Here is a 27,046-nt window from a genome sequence, read left to right as displayed (position 1 = left end):
TTTATGTTGGGGAAAAACACGGGGTAGTCATTCTCTATCCACCTTCTCCTTATTGCTCATTATGTTCTGGGTGTTAATTGCCTATCGGCTTACACAAGGAAAAGAAAAAGGATAGGAACAGATTCTGAGTTCAAGAAGAACTTGTGCAACAGGAGCAAAGGAAGGATGCAAGTCCTGGGTGGAGAGTTCTGTGCCTTGCAGCATTTGGATGGGGCAGGAAGAGAGTGATTTTGATAAATAACACTGTCTTGTGCTCTTTACAATTTATTTTTTAGCACCAACCAGTATGCCTGCAGCAGAGGTTGAAGTCTGCATGACGTTCCTCCGGTTCTCAGTAGCTCACAACATGGCTCCCTTGGGCCGTCTTCTGGTGTATTACGTTAGGGAGAACGGAGAAGGGGTTACAGACAGCCTCCAGTTCACTGTGAAGTCCTCCTTTGAAAATCAGGTATTGGCAATGAGGAAGGGGTGATGTCTTGATAATCTTTGTAGTTTTGTCTGCTGCTGCTGAGACGAGATGATGGGATTTAATGTTAAATTCCTAGGTTGCAGTGGCACTCTCAGCAAACGAGACCAGACCTGGTGATGTTGTGAACATCAAGGTCAGAGCTGCAAAATCAAGCTGCGTCTGCATTGCCACTGTGGATAAGAGTGTCTACTTGCTGAAGACGGGTTTTCAGCTGACAGCCAGTCAGGTAAAAGAAGCTTAAGGCAGTGATGTCTCTTTCTCAATACTGCTATCTGCACTTTACCTTTAGTAAGTAGCCTTTATACCCAAGGACAACAGTCTCTTCCTTTTCCCTGCAGGTTTTTCAAGAGCTTGCAGAATACGATGTATCTGATGCTTTTGGAGCTCCGAAGGAAGAAGGGCACTTCTGGTGGCCAGGCATGTCCTCACGTAGACGCCGTAGATCTTCTGTCTTTCCCTGGCACTGGGACATCACCAAGGATGCTCGCTTCGCGTTTACAGTAGGAAGAATCAGCCTCACTTCTCTGTGGAGTGTCTTTTTTTTACTTTCATGTTTGCAGGATAATTTTCAGCTCCGTAGGCCATTATTTTTTTCACATCAGAGCTGTTTCTCCAGGGGGTAGGCTGAAAAGTAATTTCTGAGAACAGAGAGTACACTGTTCCAGCAAAGATATTGGAGAAAAGTGCTTTGATTTTGACCAGTCTTGATGAGAGGGCCAGATATCCTATTGGGTGAAGGAATTCATGCTGATACTCTGGAGAATCAGCTGGGGGACCAGAAGGTTCCTCCAGGCATGAGTGAGCGTGCAGATCTCTTCTGCAGCTACTTTGACAGGGAAGGAAGGTGGAACATGAATCTTTCCTTATAGCCTTTTCCTTTTTAGCCTATCCTTTGGAATTCCTTTAAACTTCTTTCTTTGCCCCAGTTCTGCCAGCTTCTGTGGCCGTCTGTGTGAAAGCTCAGTAATGTTTTCTTTGTATCCTTGGTTAGGTTACCCTGATCCTCTGTCTCTTCATTCTTTGTCCTTTCTGCAATTTTAGCTAAATTGTTCTATTGTGTTGTCTTAGACCCCACAGGCTTCCACATACTCCCCCAATGCCTCAAACTCTTAATCATAAACTCTAAATCCTCGTTGCTGTCCACTGCTGCCGGAGTCACTGCTGCCTCTCTCCCTGTGATCTGTTGGGGGTTTTGTTCTGATGCTTTTTTTCTTACTGAGAGGCATAAACTCTGAGGAAAAGATACATATGTTAATAGCTGGTATGTATGCGTTGCTGTGTACTTGATTTGTAATAACTGGACGCGTATGTAAAGAGAACAAAGCTCATGCTCCCTTTGGTGCCTGGGAACTGCTCTCTCATGAATAAGTGCGTTTAGGGGACAGAGCTGGCAGACAGCTTTCTTAATACAGAATTCTGTATTTTTACTGTGAAGCTGTGTGGACAGTTTCCAGTTTGCTTGGCACTCCTGGTAGTGCAGAATTGGTGATGTCTGATGTGAGCACTGCCTGCTAACTGCAGCAGAACACACCGGAAACTTTTAGGAAGGGTAAAAAGCTGTAATGTAATATTCTAGGGGAAAAATGTGTGTAATCATTTTTCACCTGTAGCTGCCTGACAGTTACACATGCCCAGTAATGTTAGATACTGGTTTAAATGCATTTTCCAAGCAAACGAGAGCTGTCTTGTAAAACCTCTGCCTATAAGGCAGTCTCTACATATTTTCACATTAACAGTAATTTTTATGTAAAGTTTTTAAAAATCCTCAATTTTCAATTGAAATTTACTCCATAAATGTTGGGAGAGTCTATTCAGAGAAGTTTTTATTGGTACCTGTTTACTTTTTTTTTCTTGCTGGTTTTTGTTTTGTGATATTAATTTTTATTGTCTAGGAAACTGGCTTGGTTGTAATGACTGATATAGTCAGCTTAAACCACAGACAGAATGGAGGCATGTACACAGATGAGGCTGTCCCAGCTTTTCAGCCACATACTGGGACGTTGGTGGCTACAATGCATTCTAAAATAGCACCAAGGTAACGTTTTTATATAACGCATATTGTCGATGCTACTCTTAGCTATTTTTTTTCCCCTCTGTATTTTCGGCTGTCTCCCACCTCCATGCCCCCAGGAAATTGTTTGGTTTAGACAAGGTGGTGGTGGGAAAACTCTCTTCCGTTGTCTTGATAGAGCTAACAAAAATTATAACTCGCAAAAAAAAAAAAAAAAATTAATTCTCACAAAATTCTTCAGAAGGATAATTTGAAACTCTTTGCATATCTGTTTTCTGCAAATTAGTTGCTGCTTCTCAATATTTGCAAGCTAGCCCTTGTTTTGCAGAGATGCTCATTGCTCGTTATTTTGACCATTCAGCTGGTGGTCAAAATAAATAAAATGAGGGACTGCAGGAAGAAAAAGTCGTGAAGTGCTGTGACTATGCTGCAAACTGAGGATGTGTCTTCCCTTTGTGTTGTGAACCACCTGGTGGCCTCTCTTAGCGGAGTAAGTTTCAGTAGTTAGTTAAGAAAAAGATAATGAAGCATCACAGGTGTAGAAAAATGGAACAAATTATGAAAATATTAGAGATCAAAACAATTCCAAGAGAAGAAACCAGGGAATATGAAATAAAGATTGTAGTCACTACTACTAGTAAGATTATATCATGGGAAGTCACATGCTCTATATGCTCTCTTTGATTTTGTTTGGTGAAAGAATTTGGATCATAAAACCTTTATTTTTTTTTAGATTATATTATTTACACTCATTTATACTAAGTTTTTTTAGATTCTTATTTATGTCTCCAGGCTGTTTGATATGTGTAAGCACAATGGGATCATTTGGAGGACTATGTAATTTGTGTTATGAATGATATGCCCATTGACTTTTTAATGGTTCTCTAGAAGCTAGAGCATTGGTTGGTCATGTGAGCTGTATTCAGGTCGTAACACCAATTTATCAGTTACTGTTAAAACCACCTTATTAAAAGAATTAATTGCCAAGGACTTATTTCTTGTTCTAGCAGAGCAGAGAAGAGAAAAAGAACCTTCTTTCCTGAAACGTGGATTTGGCACTGCCTCAATGTCAGGTATTGACAGGGAATTCCCTTAAGTATATCCAGAGGGTTGTATCCTCTTCAACTGCAGAAAACAAAGCTCTTTAAAACCTACTGGAGTTACATTGGCGTTCTCTGGTATTTTTTCTTCATTACTGTTGCTTTTCTTCATTACTGCTATAATCGATAATCTTCCTGTAGCATTTTATCTGGTCTTGAAGTTTATTCACTTCAGGTAGAACCTGTCAGTTGTGACCACATTGCAACCTGTGTGGAATTCACCATGGTGTCACAAGCAGAGGCATATCTTCAGGGAACAAAAGGAAAAATGGTTTGGTTGAATACATTTCTAGATTTTACTCACTTATGGAAAGGATGTATCGACAAGTTCGTGAAGAGCAATCGAGGATATAGGTTTGCGGTGATTAGCTACTTTGAGGAACTACCTGTTGCATAAGCTTGCCTCGGAATAAATGCAAGTCAGACCGCTCTTGCAAAAAGGGACTCTAAGTGATGATGCACTTCTAGCTCTATGCTAAAATCTTCGTAGGAACCAGAATTCCATGTACCACTTAAGAGAGCAAAGGGTATTGGGAAATCTCGCCAGAGCTCACAGTTGAGGCGAGCCCAGTCCCTCGGAAGCGCCAGTTTCCCTTTACAGCGGGGGATGAGTTGGGTCTGGGTTTGTGTTTGGACCCTTGGGTAATCCGGAAATGTCAGCTTCAGCAAGTGCTAGTGTTTTTCTTCCTTTCCACCCCTATTCTAGCATCAATTGCTGCGTATGCTTGAGTGGGAAAATAATCCCAGATTAACATGTGTGAGGGGATGGAGGCAGAATAGCTGCTTCTGTAAATGCTGGCGTAGCCTAACCGTGCGCTGGTGAGTATTCTCTATTGATTGCTTTTTAAATTGCACGGAGCCCTTCTTTCTCTTTCATCTGATGCAAGAGCATCTCTCCCAAACCTTCATTTAGTGCCAAATAAATCAAGGTTTCCACCTGGTACAACTGGAACTGGAAAAAAAAAACCAACACAAAACCCAAACAGATAACTGATCTTTCCCAGAAACAGCACATCTAGGATAATTTGAAGCAATTATCAAAAGGCTTCTCCAGGTTTGCAAGTAACCTTCATTCTCAGTAAATGAGTATAAATTAAATTTGACAGGAACTTGCAGCAAGTGTATTCAAATCTGTTCAATTGAGCCCGAAATATGCTTTGTAGAAATACACAAAGAATTCTAGAAGTGCCCGTTCGGGCCTCAGCAAGCTGGGGCAGTTAATTACACGCAGGAGAGTGTGGAATAAAAAGTTGCAGATTGCATTTTCTTCACTTCATTGGAAACAACTGAGTTGAGCATTCCTTGATTTCCACTTTCTTGAACAGGAAGAATTTTAGGTTTGTTTTCTTCTACCATTTATAATTATAATATACAATCCTCAAAAAAGAAACAAAAGCCTAATGTCAACTTCCCAAACTGATTCTAAAAATTCCTAGAGCCTGGCTGGAGGGTCTAATGGCTGGAAATGTGTGTGTACTTTGGCCCCCTGCCCAGAAGAGTAAGTGCCCTCATGTGTGAAAATAATGTTAATGCTGGTTATGGGCTGAAATCCCAGTGGAAAGAACATCGGCTGCAACAAATTGTCCGATTAAACAGACTGGAATACTGCCAGTTCTGGAGCTAGGACACCCTTCTGCTTACTCTTCAGGGCTGAAGTTTATTGCAGGTACCAGCTACCTAACTCCAGTTAGGATGAAGACCTAAATATTAAGAAGCTACTGTGCTTAAAAGCAGTTAAAAGAACTTGGTGCTGTCAAGCCAAGTGCATTTCCCAGGCTCTCAGCTCTGTAGTTTGAGCCGGGGAACCACATTCACTGGCCAGAGAGCTTGGAGACTGACCAAACCTAGCGTGCCTATTCAAAGGCATAGTGATCTCTAGATTTTTACCAAACTCTTTGTTTTAATCCTTTTCCTACTGTAATATAAATCCACAGACCAGTGCGTGATATGCTGCCTAGTTACTGACGGTTACAATAGCTTAGGCTCATTGAAAGTAACAAACAGATGATGAAAGTAAAGATACTTCATCATACCTAAAGTATGAGTCCTAAAGTATGGTACCTAAAGTATGAGTATGTTCAGTCAAAAAGCAGTGAAAGCGCAGTTCCTTGGTTTGTCCTGGATGTGAATCAGGAGGTACTGCAGTGTTGAAAGACAGCATGTTATTGCTGAAGACTCGCAGAGCTTATTCTGAAGATCTCGCTTTCTTATTTTCCATGCTAACTAAGATGCACGTTGCTCAAAAGATTACAGAGCTAGCAGCATGTGTATCAAGCTCTGGGAAATAAATAAGAACTTGAGAGAAAACAACCTTAGGGTGTACTCATAACTGCACCAATCATCCTGCCAGTTGAGCCATGAAATAGCTTTTGTTCTTGCTTTAGAGAAAATGTTTTCTGTTCAAGGCAAGGCCAAAGCTTCTTTGCAGGAGGGAAATAGCAAAGTCTGCAGAACAAAATTGAATTTCTATTATTATAAAGCATGGAAGAGGATACCAGGTTTATGATATCCTGTTGTGGTATGCACAGTAAAGCTAAATACTTGGAACAGAAATTTGATTTTTAATAATTAGTTTCAATCTTCATTGGAAGAAAAGGATGGGTTTGGAAATTCTCTGAGTCAGGCATTCCAAAAACCAACCAACCAAAATGTTTCTGAATCAAAGTACGCTTCCCTGGACAAGCAGTTGCTGAACTTGGTGTCTGGAAAATTCCTCATTTGCCGGTATGCTCGAGCAGTGTCTGCAATGCGGCAATGTATACAGGGACGAGGGCTTCCAACAAAGACTACTTTTACTTCACTAGCTGTTAAATTATTGCTGAACTGTTTTTATCCAAGACCTCTGTCTAGGATTCTTTCTTTTCTTTTTTTTCTTGTCTTAGTGCAGACATTTGCCTCTAAGAAAAGTGACTATAATGAGGCTGCAAATGCCCGTAAAGCTTTTAATCAAGTAAGAATTTGGATGTTAGACTGTGTTTTGCAGAACCAACTACTTGCTGTTCTGCTCCTTATAAACGTGCATAGGTCTCAAGAAACGTGACAGAAAACATTGAACCTTTTATGAGCTGTTGTTCAAAGCAGACACTGATGTTCTATTTAAGTTTGGATCTGGAGGGCATTCCCCTAAATGGTTGGTTCTGTGTGCTTTAGCTTCGTTCAAAAGCATTTCCTTCATCTGTTGAAGCCAAGTTATTCCCTGTTCTCTTTGGCAGTAATGTATCAGGAGAAGCACAGCTGCATGTGGAAGTACCAGACTCCATCACTACCTGGATAACTGAAGCTGTGGGTCTGTCTGAAGAGAAGGGCTTAGGCATTGCCAGTCAGACAGAACTGAAGACATTTAAACCTTTCTTCATTGATTTCACCTTGCCATACCATGTCATCCGGGGAGAACAGACCAAAATCCCGCTGACTGTCTACAATTACTTGCCTGTCTGTGTAGAGGTAACAGCCCTCTTTATTCTTGTAGATAACTCACTAAATCGTGTTTTATCATCATTTCCTAAGCGATCTACAAGTTAGAGTAGATAAAGTGTAGGGATAGTGTAGTGATAAGCTCAGCATAAATGCTTGGAACAAGATAAAAATATTGCTTTTCAATATGAATTAATGTCATTGCTTTATTTAGTTTTAGTTTGAAACAGCTGTAGTAGTCTGAAGTGTCTTGCAACACTTCAGAAATACAAATATTGAAAAACAGAGAGAAGACAATTAGGAAGCTTATCCTGAACCACAGAGAAGGATTTCCTTCATAATCAGACAGCTGCTGAAAGTTTTTTCAAGAAATCCTCTCTCCTTGATGTTTTCTCCTCAAACTCATTATGTGTCTCCATCCAGTAGAATCATTCTGAACTTGTAGCATCGCTGCGCTGAAAGTAATGCCGTTAGTCAAACGCATTACTAGAAGGTTTGAAGAATGAATAATCTGCATGCTATGGTTTTATTAAGCGTTTTGTGGCTTCAGATTTTTCACATGTATCCATTGGTTTTGATGCTGAAATTTGCAATAAATGACATTCAAAACTTTTCACAGGTCCATGTGAAGATTTCTGTTCCAAAAGGCATAAAGTTTGTTGGGCATCCTGGGAAACACCATCTGACAAGAAAGAAGTGCGTTGCCCCTGGGGAAGCTAAACCCACCTCTATCGTTTTGTCCTTCAATGAGCTTGGACTGAGCAACATCACTGGTAGTATAGAAATAAAAATAGCTTGCTGCCTGAAGGAGTTTTACAAGTGTTTCTTCTTATTTCTCTTTCAGAAGAAAATTCTTATTTCCCTCGTACCCCACAGTGGAATCATTCATTCCACTTGCTGTTTTTCAACTTCATTTGCTGCTTAGAAACAGATTCTGTAGCTGTAATGCACTGAAGAGTCTGTATGAAAAAACTTCAGGAGATTCCCTCGTCATCAGTTTTCCTGTTGCGTCCTATGTGGTTTTGTAAGGTTTTTAGACCTGTTAAATATTCCCGAAGAGATCAGTGGAAATCTTTCAATAAGAGAATAACAGCAAATTCTGTGAATCTTTCAAGCAAACAATCGCAGTAGAAATTGTACAACACTGGGAACTAGGAAGGAGTTTCTCTGTTGTCCTATGACTGTCCAAATACTGTTCTATTTTAGATGGGACTGTCCAAATACTTAGGGAATAAAGGGAATATGAGAGCTGTAATTACAAAACACTTGATGTATTGTTAATCAACTGTATCTAATTAGTGTAGATCTTCACTTTAACTCCTGAAGATCTTTGTATCACAAAATCTCTGCTTCTTTTCCCTTCTGTTTCTTAGCAAAAGCCTTTGCTTATGGTGGAACTAATTGCTGTCAGGATGGGATGCAGACCTTAAAGAACGTCAAGCACTCGGAGGACAATTATATGGACAAAAGGATCCCAGTGGGAGTGGATTATGTTCGCAGTAGTGTTGTTATTGAGGTAAGAAAATATGAAATTGTAATAATTAAAAAAAAACATAAATGCTTTGGCAAATCATGAAGTAGTTAATAAAATGTGATTAAGTTTATAAGAATCTTCAAGTTGACTGATGGTATGTTTAGATGATTGGAAATAATCCAGTTTAGTGGTGCGTGTACAGAAAGGGCCCATTTGGTTCTGAGTTCATGCCAGTGAATCTTCAATAGTGCTCAGAAGAAAAAGGGATAGAAATTTTATCGGATATGCCTGCTGTGTTTGCCTAAAATAGGCTGCGATGTGAGATTTGCTGGTAGTGGTTAGTATATCTGTAGCTAACATAATACAGTGTAATAACTTTTCTATAAAGGATATAAAATACTGCACAGCAACAGAATGTTATTTATGCAGTTTATAAATAAAACTTAATAGCTGTTACTGCTAATCCAAGCACTGTGTTTTTTATGTATGGATTTCTGTCTTTATACAGCCAGAGGGACTGTCCAGAGAATACACCTATAGTGTGTTCTTCTGCCCAAATGGTAAGTTCATGATTTGAATGAGATATTAAGTTTGTTTTAATTATAAATAGAAACATGTGACTTTGTCCCATGGAAAAAAAAAATAATCTTTGTTTCCATTTGTCTATGATTGATGAGTTATGGTGTGTAGGAGGAACTTTTGAATAAAGAGTCTTTTTTTTAACTGGCTGGCTAATTACAAATTTGTTCTAAGTGCCCAGGTGATTTCTGGAAAGGGCAATTAAATTCCTTTATGAAACAGTTTAAGTATTCAGCACTGTGGACAGTAACTGCAACTGTACTGTATTCTCAGCTGACGTTTTAAAATTCCGTTCTGGAATCAGTTTGTCCTTTCTGCCTGAGATTTGGATAGCTCAAAGTTGGCTCCAGTAGCTAAACAGAGATGCTTTTGACCACTAGATTAGAACTGGAAAACCACTTACAGACTTCATAAGAAATCCAGCTGAGCAGTCGGAATTGAAGGATCTTCTATATCGGAAAGGGATATAAATAGAAGCTGGGAAGAAACCTCCATGTACACTTTTATAGTTTGTTTAAGACAAGGTGGAAAAAAGAATGTATACTTAAGAAAGTTCTGTTTGTTTAAATTTTAGTAGATGGCTATGGGTAATTTTTGAAGTATGTGAGCTAAGCTCTAATTCTTACAACGTTCCATTATTTTTCTGACTAGAGAAAATACACATTTCTACACCTAACAAATATGAGTACCAATACATGCAGAAACCTGCCCAGATGACACACTTTGACATTGCTGTGAAAGCACACAACGATGCTCACCTGGCCTTGTCTTCCGGTCCGCATGACATGGCAGAGATGACTGAGATTGTTATCGGTGGACACCAAAATACTAAAACATGGATTTCCATAAGCAAAATGGGTGAGCCGGTGGCCAGCAGGGAAACAGCTGGTATCCTCTCCTGGGATGAATTCCGCAGCTTCTGGATCAGCTGGAAAAATGGAATTATCCAGGTAGCGAATTTATTTCTGTAATGGTCTGGAAGTCTCTTGTTTTCTCAACTAGAGTTTGAGTGCACAAAGAGCAGATTTTTCATTAGGCTTGTTGTAGAAGGTGAAAGCTTTTTTTTTCCCTCTTGCTTTTTCTATATTAAGTATTGATTGAGCTGTTTTAATCGGAACGTATCCGCTCGCCACGTTATGTTGTCAGGACCTCGGTCTTCGATGTTTTTAGTGCTAAGTGTGCTGAAAGCCTTGGAGGTCAAGCCTGTGGAATTCTCATTAAACTTCCTTGAATTGTTTTGTGGGTGGGAAAGAGAAAGGTACTGGTCCATCTACAATGTTCTCTGATGCACGGATAAGTTACTAGGTCCGAGGACACCTGGCAGACTGACTTTATATGTGTGAGTTCTTGGAACGGCATGGTTTTTTGTTCCTTTCAGGTTGGCCATGGTACTCGGGTGCTAAATGAGTCTATTATTGTGGAGTGGACAGTCCCCAAACAGCTTGAGGTGAAGTACATTGGCTTTTCCACAGGCTGGGGGTCAATGGGAGAGTTTAAAATTTGGAGAAAAGAAGAGACTGATGAAAATCACAATGAAGCATTTACTCTTGGAGTTCCCCACAACATAATTCCAGGATCAGAAAGAGCTACGGCTTCAATCATAGGTATCAATTATGAGGAGGTGTCACTAGGTACCAGTTATCAAATATGAAGAGATACTCCAGCTGTTACTTGCTCCTGACCAGCGTTTGAGTAATGCAGACCAGATAAGATAGTCATAGGCAGTTACAAAGGTATAGGCTACTTAATTCTGGGACAAATAATTATTTTTTTTGTCACTTGTTTGAACCCTGTTTGATTTGACAGTGACTTAAAGTTGATACCATCCGAGAGCTTTCCAGAGGCACTGTCTGTTAGAATTCATAGTATTCATTTCATAATCATTGTAATCGCCAGTTGTGCTGTGTTCTAAACTAGTAGTCTAAACTGGGGAGTCATGGATAATAAAAAAATTTCTTTATTCCAGCAGTTATATGTGAAATTTCTTTATTCTAGCAAGAGTTTGAAGGGCTAAGACCTAACATTTGATGGACTTCCAACTTATGACACAGTTTATTTAAGCTGACTATGTGTAGCTAGTAGGAGTTAGTGTAGTCAGGTGGGGTTTAATCATAGGAAATCAGAGGAAGTAAAGCGTAATTCCTCGATACTGAACGTATCGCCTCTTTTTCAAACAGGAGATGTGATGGGTCCTACACTGAACAACTTGGACAATCTTTTGCGATTACCATTTGGATGTGGGGAGCAGAACATGATCCATTTTGCTCCTAATGTTTTTGTCCTGAAATATCTGCAGAAAACCAAACAACTCAGTCATGAGGTGGAGAGTGAAGCTACTGATTATCTTGTTCAAGGTAACTCATTACAGTTGCAGTTTATAGAAGGAGAAAAGGCTTGTAAGTTAGAAGAGTTTTACTACTATCACGTTGTACTTTCTCATCAAGAGTATCCCAAGTGATGAGGATTCATCATTTCTTGTAGGATAATCTCACAGGTTAATAGATTTTGATGTGAAAACAGGTATTTTCCCTTGATATGTAGCCTGTGTTTCCCTTCAGTAACTCCTGGTTTGCATGTTTGTTGATTTATATTTTTGAATCTTTTTTTTCCTTAGGCAGCTTATTTCTATGTTTAAACATTTCAGAAAGTCAAGGAGAATTAAGTATAGTAACAGCCTGTATATTTAGGTTTTTTGTCTTATAAATTCTTTCCAGTCCTTTAGTCACTACATGACTCTTCTCTGAACTTTCTCTTTTTTTAATAGTATTTTCATAGTAACAAAATCCAAAGTTAGTATCCAAAGTGTTTAACGTAGAGGCATATAACGAAGGCTTTTATCTGTCCTTTCAGTGTCCTGTCCAATCTCACTAAACAGCTCAAAGCAATCTATCTCTTTATGCACTGTTTTTCTCAGCATTTGTTTGGGAAGAGCCACATGCAAAATAGTTTATAACTAAATAAAATTCTCAGGACAAGTAAGAATTCAGAGATCATTAAAACCCAGAATGACCCAAAGGGACAAAGCTCTCTTGTGTATGAGTCGGACAATAGTCATGTCATGAAATCAGAAGTGACAAGATTAGGTGGTTCTCCTCTGAAAATATAACTATAAAATGTAATATGTAATATATTTCTTGCATGCAGCAGCAAAAGCCCGGTGCTGCTTCCTTTGCCTGGCTACAGTCGTTTCACTTGTGATTTTTTTTGTGCTTGCTGATAGCAGTAAGACAAAGGGAATTTTTTTAATAGTCCAGGCCAGTGTTTCCTTTGCAATATCATTTGCTTTTGTTTCTTTTTATGAATCTGCAAACCTTCCAGGTTTTTGGCTCCAAACTCTGCCTGCTAATTAACCCTTACAGAAGAGATCCCCAAGAGTTTTAAACTTTTCTGTGTTTATTGGAGCCCTGCCAAGTATAAGGTTTAGATGGGAAAGTCTGTTTGCTTGCTCTGGAAGGCTTTTGTGACTGACCAAGTCAGAAAACTTTTTCCTCACTTAGTCATCCATCACGGACAGTGCCGATACGCAACAATTCCCATATATTCCCTAATTTTTAGAAGTGGCCTGAGCTAAACTAGTCAGTAATTTTTCTGCTTTCCTACAATGCAGTTCTACAAAAGCAGGTGCACAGGTGAAAACTAGAAAGGTGAACCTCTCCAGTGAGTCGAAGCATCTAGAGGAGTGTTTAGAAAACAGAAGATTTCAGAAGAGCAAGCAAGACGTAGTCTGTGCCACTATCAACCTAGCAAGCAAAAGAAGAATAAATGTAAGAGCAATGAAGCATAAGTCAACTCAAAATGAGTTGAAAAGAACAGAGAAAATTATAAGACTGATATAAAAATACAAATACTTAATTTGTCCATCTAACACACTGGAAATGAATGCTTAGGAACAATTTAAGGAGGAAGCGCTCAGGAGTGAATTGTATCTGATGCCTATGTAGAAGAAAAGCAATCTAGTTTAATGTAACACCTCTTGTTTGGAGAAAGAAAAAAAAATAGTACTGTTACTTATGCTTTCTGCCACATACTGGGAGATATCCCACAACCCCCAGACAAAGATATTTTTACCACAAGAGCATCATTAATCTTTAGGTCTTTGTTCCTGCCATTTTTCAAAGTGTTCTATCTCCATTCCCTATGAGCATCAGAAGGCTATAGAGCAACAGGAAAAAGTGTAGGAGTCATGGGCAGCCCTTACTCAGCAATTGTGGAGCTGCCTGTGTCTGGAGAGGACAACAAAGAAACTTTGCCTCCAGAAATGAAAAAGTAATCTATTCTCATAAAAATGTCATGCAGTGTGGAATAAAACGTCTGTTCATGTACTGGAGAATTAAGCAGGCGCACTAAATGTCTTCGATGTGGTCTTCTGGCAGGTTTGACATATCTCCATATCAGAAATACCCGTTCTGAAGGGTTTGATCCCAGCGGGCGTTTAAGAGCTTTATCAAAGTGCGTATTTTGTATTCCTCAATACAGAGGCTTAGAGTGCTTTAGTAGGATGGGCAGTTCATGGTTGTAGATGGGCAGTTCAGGTTTGAGAAGTAAATTCTTTGCCTAATAGGAAGAGCATTTTTACTATCTTTATTTTCAATCTCAAAAGACATTCCAGTAGAGAGTTCTTATCTTCAGCATTCAAACTATTAATACTTGTGGTCTAAAACAAGCCTTGTAAGACAGCCCTAGTAGCTAGGAAGTGTTCGTATACGTTAAGATCACAGCTGTTATTGTCATGTTACATTAAGTTCTCCCAAGCAACAACTTTGGAGAAAAGTCTGAATCCAGTTGTAATATCAAAGGACAAAAATTTTCATCTCCAAGATGCTTTCAGTAAAATGGAGGAATAGCTGTGTGTTGAAGTAAAAATCTTTCATTTAACACAGCATCTTTTCAGAGGGGTATCAAATTTTTAACACTTCTACTGGCCAAAATGCAAGAGTTGTAGTCTTACAGACGTTAGCCTGAATGGATTTCTGAATAAGCTACAGCGTACGTACGCACGCAGAGCTGGCTCTTGTCACTCACAGCGAAATAAGAGGTTGCCTCAGGCAGCAGGATCCCTTGTGCTAGTGCCAGATGGTCTGAGTCTTCATTCACTTTAAATACTTGTTTTTCTCTGCGTGAGGATTTTGGACTCCCCAATTCTTTTGTGACTTCCAGGCTACCAGCGCCAGCTGACCTACAAGAGACAAGATGGTTCGTACAGTGCTTTTGGCGAGAGGGATTCCTCAGGGAGTATGTGGTGAGTTGCTATTTAAAACAGAGTTAGAAAATTCAGTGTTTGCTAAATGGGAAAAATACACAATTGGCAAGGAAAGAAAGGTAATTTTCCAGCTTCCGTATCCCACAAGGTGGAGAATAGGAATAATACTCAATGACTGTAGACTTACAGTTTCAATGCTGCTGAGTGTTCATACTATTACAGTTGTTCCAAGACTTGAGGGCGGTTAAGATTGATACATCTACTAATGTGTCCAGGCTTTAGGCACAGAAGCTATAGTTAAGGGTCATATTTGGTCTACGGGAAGTGGAGTAGCAATGTATGGAGCATTTAAGCACCTGATTCCACTAGGGAATGGAGCTTCACCTGAAGCATAGACAGAGAAATTTGCTGTCCCTAGAAGTGGCAGAGGCTCCTGCCAGGGTAGGAGGAAAAAACCCAACCATCAAAACCAACCCCAAAACCCCCAGAGAAGTCTTTCTCCCAAGTGCTTTATATCCCCTCATGGATGAAATGGAGCAGTATGGGTTTATGCCCTGAGAATTGAAGCACAGAACCTTTGCATCAAACAGTACAACAGCCAGAAATGACGAAGCTGAGAAATCGGCTCATCTCGCTAATATCCCCCTTAGGAAACTGTGGCCTTTACAGTTGCACATTACATCACATTAGCCTGTTGGTTGACTGTAGTGTCTCAGATGTAGTTGATTCTTGTCTTCATTCATTTGCTTGTGCTGTCATTTGGCTTTTCCATCTGCTCTGTGTTTTGCTTTAAACTGATTTTCTTCATGAACTCATCTGAGGGGAAGTACCACTTCTATGATGCTGCTGCCTCACTGTTTCTAAGATAGTAAACTTTGCTGTCTGATCTGGCATCTCCCAGTCCCTAGATGTAAAATATGGTGACACAGAATTACTTAACACTTGAAAAATCCTCTGCCAGGCAGCATGCTTTCTACCCTCCCATTCCTCAGAGGCTTGTAAAATGAATGATTCAATCTCCCAAAGCTGGCCAGAGTTCACACTCGTTGCATGTCAGGGGTTTAGAATTCCAAAAACACTTCTGTCGCTTTCTTAAGTCTTAATTCTGTATAAAGTCTAACACGGCCTTGGACTTCAGCAGTGGGTCTGGATTTCTTTTTTCTTTTTTTCTTTTTTTTTCTTTCTTTTTTTTCTTTAATTTGGAAAATTTACTTCACTCTTCTTTACAAATGATTCTGTATTTATAAGGATATTGATTCTTAATTTAAAAGCTTTAATAATTTGGGTAGCAGATGAGCACCTATAAAAAGGAACTGAATTTCAGAGTGTCATAACTAAGACAAATATATCTTCCAGTTATACTTTTCAATTTAATTTGTTGAGCCTTAATCCTGCTCTTACCCAGAAGATTGGACAGTGTTCAGGTGCTTTTATGTACCATTAATTTTAACAATGTTTAGAGTTTCCCAAGAGGATTTTTAAAATTTGTGCTAAGAATGTTGTTTTCCCTTTACTGATACATTATTCTGAATTTGTTTTCTCAGTAAAGATGATAAATTCGTATTTACAGGCTAACAGCTTTTGTCCTCAAGTCCTTTGCACAGTCTCGTGGATTTATTTTCATTGACCCAAAAGAACTAACAGCTGCTAAAGACTGGATCATCCAGCATCAGAAAGAAGATGGTTCTTTTCCTGCTATGGGCAGGATACTAAATAAGGATATTCAGGTAAAAACTGTACAGACTCAAAATCATGCAATAGGTGCGTTTTTAAAGTTACAATCAAAGCACGAAGTTTCCTTACACCTAATATGAATACTGCACTTGAAAAGCTAGAGTAGTATAGGAAGAACCAGGAGAATTCCAATAAAAGAAGTCTATTGGAACATATCTGTGTGCTGTCCCATGAGAATGGAAAACAAGATGTCAAGTCTTGGGAAACACTTCAGAGTCACGTCTTGGAGTATGAAGGTCTGTGCATTGAGCGTGTTCTCAAGCTATTGCTAGGGAAGGAAGCTATAATGTTGGGTTGGGTTCCTAAATTTCGGATGCCTTATGTGCGAAGGAAAAGAAGTTCTGGGATGCCACAGCTTCTCTTATACCGTATTCTTTGTCTTCCTTCGACAGTCTTTTTATCCAGTGTCCTTTTCTCTGGTTTTCATCCAGTGGTCTTGTGTTTGTTGCCCTCCAGGGTGGAATCCATGGTAAGATCTCCCTGACTGCTTATGTGGTTGCATCTCTTCTGGAAACAGGTGTAACTTCTGAGGTAACAAAAGCTTAGTTAGAATAGCTTTCATGTTCTACATATTCTAAAGATTCTCTTTCTCTTTTTTTTTTTTTTTAAACTTGATTTTACTGCTGCTCATTTTCAAAAGTTCTGTGCTTACTAGAATGATAGCATCCAGATAACAGAGGCTGTTCGAGAGCCTTCAGATTATTCTAAAGTAAGGAATCTATTCTGAAGTTACACGAGATGATGTCCCATCCTTCAACCATCAACTCAAGGATTATTCTACCAGAGCAAAACTCTTCCCTGCAACCCCATCCCTCAACCTCTCCCTGAAGTGGCTGCAAAAAACGTTTTCTACTTTGTAATTTCAAGGTGTGATTGCAGCCTATGCAGGTACTGGTAGCTTGCCTATATATACTAAAAAAACCTTAAAAACCTCCAACAAAAAACTTTAGCTAGCTCAGTGCTAACAGTGGTTTAGCCAGGGCAGCATGGGCTTCAGGGATCCAGAAAACTTTTGCAGTCTGCCTTTGCTACAGTGGCCAAAATGCTACTGCTGTTAGATTACAATGTGTTTGGAGAGCTGCGCTCCTGTAATGTGCTGGATTCAGGACTCTGGAGAAAAATGTTTCTCTTCTTTGTAATGAGACAGAGCAGGAACACTACAGAAAATAGAATAGCTACGTAGGAGCGTGCAATTATGCTGCATAATTTTTGAAGTAGGAAAAAAAAATCACTTCTAGTACAACTGGCATTTTAGAGATTCCTTCTTAAAACTCATGGTAAAACTAGTGCTCCTCTCCTCTGTTGTATTTTTACCTACATGAGATTTTACTAGAATGGAGATGCACAAATAATGTCATAGTTAAACATTCCCACTAACTATGACTGGGAAAACGTCCACTTGCAGCTGCGCTGAGTAAGCCATGAGTACAGTTCTTCGCTTGCTCTTCAACAGCCAAGGGAAAAGAGCGGTGGTGGGCAAGTAGGTTTGTGCAGGTGCAATTGGAAGATTAAAACAGGAGGTGTAGTGGATGTTGCAGTGTCTTGGTGATGCCTTGGTGATTTGTACACAGGCAACAGGATCACCCATGCAGGCAAAACCCAGTGAGTTTATGGACACCTTGAACCAGCTAGTGCAAACAGCGGTTATCTATTCAGAAACTCTGTGATAATCTCAGCACTTCTCGTGGTGTACCTGCAGAGCTTGAAGAGTGAGACCGTGCTGCTGCTGCAAGCAGATACCCCCTAACCCCCAGTTCTTGTTGGAGTGGAAGGCCTTCAACCTTATTAAAAATTAAAAAAAAAAAAAAATTTAGAAAATCCTCCAATGCTCAGAGTAACTTTCAGCCTCCCTGTCAGCAGTGTCTCCCCTCTGAAAAGTGATGTGATGCTCTCTGGGCTGCTGTGTGTCAAGACAGCCCTAGCATTTTTATTTGCTGAAGTGCAGTTTATGTGGATCTAATGGTTTTCCTAGAGGAGATTTGCAAGTGTTACTAATGATCTTAGCTAGGAAATGAGGAAGGGGAAGGTTAGTGCCACAGGGAAATCAAAGGAAACCAAATTACATCAAGTCCAATTAAATTGTTTCTATAAATTATCAGAGCCACGTTCCTACATGCTGAGGTCATTGAGGGAGTTAATAAAACATGTTTGTTGGCTGCAGGGACCCCTGGGAACCTTGCCCTTTATTATCCTCTGGCGTCTGCTAGACGCTCCAGAGTGTCAGGAACACAATCAAACACGCAGTAGAAAGCTCGCTTCTGCTCTGTTCATCTGCTGCCTTACAGGGGCATGAAATTTCTTCAGCTTTAGGGGGGCATAAATGTGTCTCAGTGTTAGTCTAGATCATTCTTGCTATGCTATTTGCTCCTTTTTTTTTTTTTTTTTTTAAAATTTGTGATGCACAGCCTTTCTTAGGGAAAGGAAAGTGTTAGTGTCATTCTGCAGAGAGCAAAATGCATCTTTCCTAGGTGTGTTCTTTGGTGTGGTTTTTTTAATGGACACAAAGTAATGAGAAATGAAGTGATTCTAACTTCTGAGGTACAGAGGTTGATAATATGTCTGGGCTCTTTCCCCTAAATACAGGAAGAAAGAACAGCTATTGACAAAGCAAAACACTTCTTAGAGTCCAACGTGTATTCAGCAGAAGACCCCTACACTACTGCCTTGATCGCATATGCCCTGACACTGCTACACAGTCCCTCTGCTGCTGTGATGCTGCGGAAAATGAACAGCATGGCTATTACACAAGGTGCTGTGCTCCTGGGTCCGATCTGGCAAGTCCTTGAACTGGCAATCCTCTTAGAGGAGCAAGCAAATAGCCCCTGCAACTTGAATAATATATTTGAGTTACTGGAGGGTATAGAGCCTGTGAGACGTCTTTGTCACATTGATGTTTGTCTAAAAGGAGGGACAGTGCAGTTCAGGGCATGAATCTGTTCTTGGAGTCAATGCAAAAGTAGAATTTGATTCCACTGTCCTTTTTTCTAGATGGTTTTACGCACTGGAGCTTGACGGGAACGCTTGTTACTGATGAAGATACCTTCATGGGATTTAACGATGGTCTCTCTCAATCAGGTACTTCTACTGCAAAGACAGAGATAAGGGAATGGGCTGCAAGAGCAGGCCACTGACCGCATGTATCCTAGTGAAATGTTTATATAATACAAGGTATTCTGAGAATGGCAGTCAGGGCAGGGTCTGGCTGAAACGGGCTCATAAGAGGCAGGTCATGCTCTGCTGAAAGAGCTGGTTGAGAGCGAATGAGAGACAGAACTAGATGTGGTCAAGACAGGACTGTTTTTTTGGCCTCTGCTTTCTCACCATTTTTCACTCCAGTTTTATAAAGACAGTGAGTGATACAGAAGAGTGAGAGCCATATAGGAATCCATCAGAGCAGAACCATTTGAAATGGAAATCTGAGAGAAGTGAAATACATTTAATTTAGAGCTGTTTAGCTTTGTGTTTTCAAATGGACCTAGGGATTATATACCCCGCTTTTATTGACAGTCACTGGCATTTCAGCTGATTTCCTAGACTTAAACTATCAAAGTCAAAACAACAGTGAATGATGTTGTTATTTGCAAGTCAAAGCCATTGTCCTTTCTAATACGATATAGGTGCGCCAATGTTCAGGAAGGATCTAACGATATGGCATGAAAATCTCTAGGACAAGAATTACAGCATGGGCAGCAGCAAAGTAGAACTCGAGTGGGAGAGAAATTGCTTATGGGATACAATCAAGTAGAAAGAAGATTATCTATTGTGTGAAAGAAAGAGCTTATGTTGGAAGCAGAGATACCTTTGGAAGATGATGCATCTTGGGTGCAGACATCTTTTAACTTTGTTTTTCTCCTCCTGTGTCTGCTTGTACAGACTCTCTTAATTTTTTTAATTTTTCTTTAATGAATATTCATAGACCTATCTCTACACCTGCCCAGATTCTCACTTCTAGATAATGTTTTGATTATTTTTTTTCCCCTCCTCTCTTTCAGTTATTTCTGCAGAAGTGGAAATGACATCTTATGCCCTTTTGACATACACGCTCCTAGGAGACGTGGCCTCTGCGCTCCCAGTAGTAAAATGGCTTTCACAGCAGAGGAATGCACTTGGAGGATTCTCATCTACTCAGGTGGGCTGCCTCCAAAAAGGGTAGCTTCAATGCATGCACCATCAATTGTAGAAATCGATTGATTCAGGAACGGTCAATGCAGAGTTTCTGTCCAGACAGAAACTGTCTGTGTCCTGGTAAGAAGAAAAACTTTCCAGTGTTCTTTACTGCTTCCTTCCAAGATTAATAATTTGAAAAGAACCTAGACTCTGTCCTTAGAGATGTCTTTGACAGAGAAAGTGAACAAAACTTCTTTTGCTATCTGAATTAATAAGGAAGATTCTGCTACCAGAAGCTGATGGCTGTAGAGCACAGTGCTTGTTTGTAAGTTTACTGTGCTCCTGTATTCTTCACTATTCTGATCTCTACCTCTTCTGATCCCTAGGACACATGTGTAGCCCTGCAGGCTCTGGCTGAATACGCTATCCTTTCTTATGTTGGAGGAGTCAACCTTACCATTTCCTTGGCTTCTACTAATCTAGACTACCAGGAGACATTTGAGCTTAACAAGATGAATAAAAAAGTCCTCCAGACTGCAGTGGTAGGTGGTTTTGCGTTTATGTAGCCAAATTTTTTTAAAGCGATCCATGTGAGCTGGGTTCTGAATGACAACTCGGGTAAGCTCAGTAATGGTAAAAGCACAAGATCTTATGCTGGAAGCAGAGATACCTTTGGAAGATGATGTATCTTGGGTGCAGACATCTTTTAACTTTGTTTTTCTCCTCCTGTGTCTACTTAAACACTAAGATCTTGGGACATTCTGGAGTTTTATGGCTGGGTTCTGATGTGAAGGAGGCAGCTCTCGGTTAAAGGCATTTTTCATCGTAACTAATGCCTGATGCTTATTTTGTGCTGCTGCTTGTTTCTACCATTGTTAAATGCAGGTGGCTGAAAAGCGTAAGCCATGCTCACTTCGCTTCTGCGGTCTCTTTTATAACTGCAAAGATATTTTGTACACAATAAAGCTAAATTTGATACTCGTTTCCATTCTGAGTGCCATGTCTTGTCTATGTCTTAACTGTGGATTCTCCTCAGATCCCCAGTATTCCAACGGGGCTGTTTGTGAGTGCCAAAGGTGAAGGCTGCTGTCTGATGCAGGTAAAGTTCCTGTGGGGCTGGAGAAAGTACGTGAGCACGTGATCTCTAAACTCAGTCTATTTGCTACTTTTTTAATCCCAGTTTTCTGTGAGGAAGGACTTACACTTTGAATTTCTCTCCAAGTAATTATGCAATGTGGTGTTGGTTTAATTCATGATTGTACTAGGGTGAATCTGCTCTGGTACAGCTTTACCTATATATAGCTCTGTTCTAAAGCTCGTATTGCCTCTGTGCCCACGATTACCTCTCTCTGAAGAGATGTGGTGTTTATACTGGTCTCTAGGGAACATTGGTAGCTGCTGTGAAACGTTGAGGTCTAATAAACTGCCCCGACTTGTTTTGTTTTTCTCCCCTTTCTGCTGCAGATTGATGTCACTTACAACGTACCCGATCCTATTGCCAAACCAGCTTTCCAGCTCCTGGTTAACCTGAAGGAGCCAAAGTCAGAGCAGCATCTTCAAGCTCCAAATCTCCTGCGGTCTGTCTCTCCAGATGAGAATCGCTCTGAAGCCTTGCACAGAGAGAGGGCACTGGTGGATGACGATGACCCAGCTTCAGATCAGGACCATCGGGAATACAAAGTCATACTGGAGACGTGCACTAGGTAGGAAATGCCAGTCTGCATCGTGCCCTGCTTGTTTCCCAGAGGCCATCTAGTTTGCTGATCAGCACATCTATACTGATACATTCATTGATACAGGAAAAATACCAAATTCTTCTTTGCTGCACTGTCTGTATCTCAACTAGTGTGAGACAGAACACCTTGCATGCAGAATGCAGAATTTCAACCGTAATTGTGGGTTGTAGGACAGAGTTATTGTATGGACATTCATGAGCATTGTCTGCTGGCATTAGTAATTTTAGTGCTAAGTATATGTCAAAGGTAGAGAAACAAGAACAAAATTTACAAACGGGAGCACCTTGGGTTTTTGTTAAGTTTCGCTATTGCCTCTCCAAAACCTGAAGACGACAAATTGAATGCCATTGGCTTGTATCAGTGGAAAAGAAAAAGTTCTAGATTATTTTCTAGGTCTTCAGTAACAAGCTTTCCCTAAAAGTCAGTAAGAGCTAGGTAATTTCAACCGGTTAACTCATACCCTTAAACACATCGATAGTTTTATAAGTAGTATTGACTTGACTTTAATGTTTGAGTTGCTTATTCTTCAGTGGATACCAAAAACCTAACAGAAGATGCTTATTGCCATGGTATGAATTTGCAGCCTATGGTAAAGCCACAAGATATGCAGATATTTGTTAATAAGCTCTCTAAAGCTTGTTGCTTATTTCCTTATTCTACATAAAGAAATTTAAAATAACTTTTAAAGATGGCATGATATAAAGCTCCAGAAGTTTCATTCCTAGATCTCAAAGCACTTTGCAAAGACATTAGCAGTTCCATCTCATTTTACAGATTGGGAAACTCAAGATACGAAGAGAAAATAGCTTGCCTTTTAGACCAACAGCAGCAAGAAGAGTTTCTGATCTGTATTCAACCCGTTTTGTGGGGTTTTTTTAAACTCATCAGTACTGCTGCATTTATCAGGAGTTGCTGATCTCTCTGCAAAATATTTTGGTTTTTAAGGAGGTTGTTGAAAAGTTGGCCCAAAAGAGGGAAAGCCACAAGAAAAGTAAATAAGGAGGGCTTATAGCATCTACTGTATCATGGAAGAAACCATTCCCAAGTATTTCCTACTATTCTGCAGATCTGTGACCGGAAGCATGGCAGGTGGTGGGGCTACAGCTTCACTGAACTCAATCAGCAGAAGTCAAGTCAACAGCTCAGATGTAATTCATGGAAATGGAAAACTTTCGCTCTGCTATCAGTTTCTGCCTCCTTCCTTCCTGCAGAGGCAAAGCCATACAGTGACTTCAGTCCTGAGAACAGCTGTAGGGACTCCAGGCAGAGATGAGATCTCGTTATCTCTGTCAACACGCTTGTCCCTTGCTCACACGGCCACATTGCTGGCAGATGCATTGTCTCTGATTGCCACAAGCCTGTGAAATCTTGGGCCAGGCATTGTTGGGCCTAGTTGAATTCTTCCTTCCTCCAGTAACAACAGCCAGTGACGAGCAACTCAACCTCATCATCCAATAGTTTGCTGGGGTCGCTCTGGCTGTACGTAACACACTATCCCTCTCTCAACCTCGTCTCCCCCTGCCTAAGCATTGCAGCTTCTATTGGGGAGGCAGGCTTGAAAAGTCTTGTCAGTCCCTGGAAGATGCTTGTAACTAAGGAGGCTGCCCTGCATCAACACAACTTTTCTGTTGTTATTTCTGAAACTTCTGCCCTGGGAATTGCTGGAGCAAAGACAGAAATTTGAGAGGAAGCCCAGTCCAAGGAGATTGATTGCTTGGAAAGAAAACAAAAGCAAACGAAATCTTCCCTTTCCTCCCTTTCTTCCTGTAATGATGCTCTTTTAACTCCTTCATCATCTTACTTAGGCAATGCGAATAGAGGAGTGCATCTAAGGATGACAAGTGAAATATTTTAAGCTGGGAGTGTTCTTCAGAGTGTAATTGTTTTAAATGTTGTCGTGCTCACTGAAGTCCTTGGGGCACTTTCGAGGAGTTAGGGAGAAAACTGTATGGGAAATAGAGGGCTGTGATATAATGGAGAGAATGGGACAAATGCAGGAAAAGGGATACTGCAGGATATTTGGGGCAGTGTGGCGCATGGAGTTAGATTGGGATTAATGAGGCTTAATGTCTCTGGGAGCCTGTCAGCTCTGAGCTGTCTCACACAGAGCCAACTGGATCTGTCCCCAGACCATCCCGTGCTACTGTGGGCATACGAGCTTGGGCGTGGGGTTACGTCCAGGTTGGCTCTGCAGAGCTTCAGCAAACTCACCCACCCTAGCTGTGGAGGGCTCTGTAGAGAGGCCTCCAAGTAGCCCTGCAGGAGCCAGTTCAGATCTGGCAAATTTGGTCCTGGCAGCTGCGTGCTGTGTTTTCTAAGTGCTGGGCATGAGCTAGCAAGCCCTCCTGGGTCCGAGCTCGTTGTCTTTGTGGTGCAACTTAAACAGCAAATAGGTATGGTGCCAAGGAGGGATAGTTTAGAGCTGGCTATACGTGAACGCAGAGAAAAGGAGCACTGTTCTGGAATTAGCAGGAGCTCTTTGTTATGACATCAACTCTTCTGCCATGCTGCAAGAAATTGAAGTTTTTTGCAACTTTCTCTCTACCCCTCCCTGTGTTTTTGTTTTGTTTTTTAATGCACACTGCAGCATTAACAACTCTGAATTTCACTGGGGTTTTTTTGGAGTCTCCACTGATGATATAGGCAGTGAATTCTTTAACACTACTAACTAGAGAGTGAGTTTGCTGACTCATTAGCAAAGACATTTTTCTCAATGTCAATTAGATACCGGAGGGAAATGGCCATTTATGAAACCTCAGGGTTGAATGACTCGACCTCCTCTTACACCGCCATCCATTCACAGCCCTCCACTTAGGACAGTTTCTTCTACTCCAAGGGGTTATTCCCTTTTTACTAAGTCCATTTTCTCAGAGATATTTTGAAAAATGAGGCAAGCAGCCCCACAGGAGATTAAATCCTTCCTTCTTCTTTTCTGCCTCCATTGGCCTGGACATCTCCTACATCTCTGCCCTCTGAGTTGTGCTTAATTTTTGTTGAATAAAAGCAGAAAAGAGGATTTTGTAAAGCCAAGTAGACTGTGGCTTTCAGTAAGTCCTTCAAAGAAGAGTAGAGCCCTTTAATTTTTTTTTCTCTTCTGAAGTTTGTTTTAGTTGTTCTCCATCCTGAGTTGTCCATGTACCGTTTGTTATCTTGGATCCTGAGTTTGTTTTCATTCTTTCTCTCTTTTTGTTCTCATGGGAAGATGGCTGCACTCTGGATCGTCTAACATGGCTGTCTTGGAAGTGCCATTGTTCTCAGGGTTTCGTGCAGATATTGAGAGCCTAGAGCAGGTAAGAGGCTGTAATGAGAATGCAAGGCATGATCTTGGGCCAGGACCTGGCTCTCTAATTGGCAAGGATTCCCCTTGGGAGCAATAGGAAGCAAATGCCATTGAATGTCAGAGCACTGTCCAAAAAGAGGCAATTAAAATTGGGGGGGGGGGGGGGGGGGGGCGGGAGGAGACTTCACTTGTCAAAAAATATTTATCTGAAATGAGTAAACAGATGTTCTGAGCAACATTAACAAATTTACTCAAACATGACCAAATGAAGGTTTATTACTGCGCACAGTGCACAGTAATTAAATGAGACCCATTTGGAAATGCTGAAGTGAAAATGTGCTCTAACAGGAGCTGTTTATGGCTTCTTAGTGGGCTGTGTTATCTCCAACATCTGGATTCCATTTCTTTGGAGGCTCTGTGTCTTGGAATTTTTTGCCTTTTTTCTTTTTGTCCCCCCCCCCCCCTTCTTGGAGAACATCATGCTTATTGCAAGCCAAACTGAGGTGGACAGCATGTGCCTCTTACCCAGCCAGCCCTGCAGGGGAGGCGAACTCGAATCTTTAGCTTTGCTGTGTATTTTGTGGAAGCATTACAGTGTATTCACTGGTGGGTTTTATGCTGCAAATAGTTTTTAAGGCCTATTTAACTACAGAGGTGTAAAATTTTTGAATCCTTGAGAACTGGTAAAGAGCTAAAAAGTATTTTGTTTCCAAAAGATCTCTTCTGTTAATAACTTTTTCTTCGTTATACTGGGAGGGGGAGGGATTTGGGGAAAAAATTTTGAAGTAGAATCATAGTGAAGACAAGGCAGTGTAATTTTGCATCCTAATTCAAGGAAAAGTGCACACATTGCTTTGTCTTCCTTAGGATTTCACTTGATTTGGCTAATTTATAATATAAAACCCATTGCATTTTCTTGGAGAAAATGAGACCAGTATGTTGTTCTTCAGGGGCTTACAATCCATGTCAAAAGCTGCTGACTCCTGGGCACTCAGTGAAGCCAGAGAAACTTGTGTATTAGTCCCTAAGGAGAGAATTGCATCCTTCAAGTACTAGAGTGCCTTGCTGGAATACTTTTGTACAGAGATAGGTGGTGATCAGATAAGAAATTATTCCTGTAAAGAGAAATATCAAAGTTATGTTCACTAGCTGCATGTTGAGAGTTCTGCTTTCAAATGCATGCATGTAAAATGTGTCAATTTTTATTTGCCTGTTGACATTTGAGTGTGATGTTCTCTCACGTGCAACAAATGGTGCAACAAACTGAATATGGCTATTCAGATGAGGCAAGACCACTAGTATCCCTGTGGTAAGAGAAAGGAGGAGAATTAGATGAGGGGGCCTGTAGTGCGTTTGGTTACTATTTTATCTCCTCCTGCTGAAGTTGCTAGAGTGACAGTTGTTTGTACTGCTTTCAAGTAAGTTCTCTTTCATAGTAATTTATGTAAACAATGGCAGAAAAAATATGGATGGAAACCTGGCTTAGGACCAGAGAACTCAAAATGGGATAGGAGGAGAACAACAGGTTATCTTTATGGTGTTAAACCCATGGAATGTTTTATCAGCAGAGGAAAAGGAGGAGTAGAGGGAGGGAAAGAGTTGAAACAAAGAGTGCAAAGGGGTTTTCATTACAGAAGAACAGAAAAAATGTTAAGTAACAAATCCCTGTACTCCTTATTCTTCCCGAAACAGGCAAAGAAGGAACTGCAGAAATAGGAGCTCCCATTGTCCAGGCTGCACTGAGTGAATATCTCCTTTACTGCTTGCAGCAGGGAGTTAAGAGTTCCTAGGCTGAGAGTCCTGAGGTCCCATAAGCTCATGTGTTCTGAGGGACTGCATAGGCTCTGTCACCAAGTCCCTGAACTCTTTTCCCTTTTTGCCAAGGCAGCTGTGCTCTGATATGAGGCTTGTTTACATGGCGGGGCCAGGCTGGTGTCCCAGA

General features: G+C 40.6%; 1 protein-coding gene across 4 annotated transcripts in view; it reads left to right on the top strand.

The window, feature by feature from the left end:
* CPAMD8 (C3 and PZP like alpha-2-macroglobulin domain containing 8) overlaps nt 1-27,046 on the top strand; it is a 54,501-nt gene that overhangs the window by 14,492 nt on the left and 12,963 nt on the right. For 3 of the 4 annotated variants that reach the window (XM_075736371.1, XM_075736374.1, XM_075736373.1), the window contains 22 exons: nt 276-448; nt 546-695; nt 808-969; nt 2,362-2,504; nt 3,488-3,553; nt 6,793-7,024; nt 7,614-7,767; nt 8,368-8,510; nt 8,977-9,028; nt 9,699-9,997; nt 10,426-10,651; nt 11,225-11,401; nt 14,205-14,286; nt 15,818-15,974; nt 16,438-16,512; nt 18,565-18,730; nt 18,970-19,056; nt 19,974-20,110; nt 20,475-20,630; nt 21,125-21,187; nt 21,553-21,791; nt 25,027-25,114. In XM_075736371.1, coding sequence (XP_075592486.1) covers nt 276-448; nt 546-695; nt 808-969; nt 2,362-2,504; nt 3,488-3,553; nt 6,793-7,024; nt 7,614-7,767; nt 8,368-8,510; nt 8,977-9,028; nt 9,699-9,997; nt 10,426-10,651; nt 11,225-11,401; nt 14,205-14,286; nt 15,818-15,974; nt 16,438-16,512; nt 18,565-18,730; nt 18,970-19,056; nt 19,974-20,110; nt 20,475-20,630; nt 21,125-21,187; nt 21,553-21,791; nt 25,027-25,114 — 3,227 coding nt within the window. The remainder of the gene's footprint in view (nt 1-275; nt 449-545; nt 696-807; nt 970-2,361; nt 2,505-3,487; nt 3,554-6,792; nt 7,025-7,613; nt 7,768-8,367; nt 8,511-8,976; nt 9,029-9,698; nt 9,998-10,425; nt 10,652-11,224; nt 11,402-14,204; nt 14,287-15,817; nt 15,975-16,437; nt 16,513-18,564; nt 18,731-18,969; nt 19,057-19,973; nt 20,111-20,474; nt 20,631-21,124; nt 21,188-21,552; nt 21,792-25,026; nt 25,115-27,046) is intronic. The other variant, XM_075736372.1, reaches the window with a different exon arrangement.

The sequence above is a fragment of the Balearica regulorum genome, chromosome 26 (assembly GCF_011004875.1).
Source record: "Balearica regulorum gibbericeps isolate bBalReg1 chromosome 26, bBalReg1.pri, whole genome shotgun sequence".
Classification (NCBI taxonomy): domain Eukaryota; kingdom Metazoa; phylum Chordata; class Aves; order Gruiformes; family Gruidae; genus Balearica; species Balearica regulorum.
This window is presented reverse-complemented; position numbering and strand designations above follow the sequence as displayed.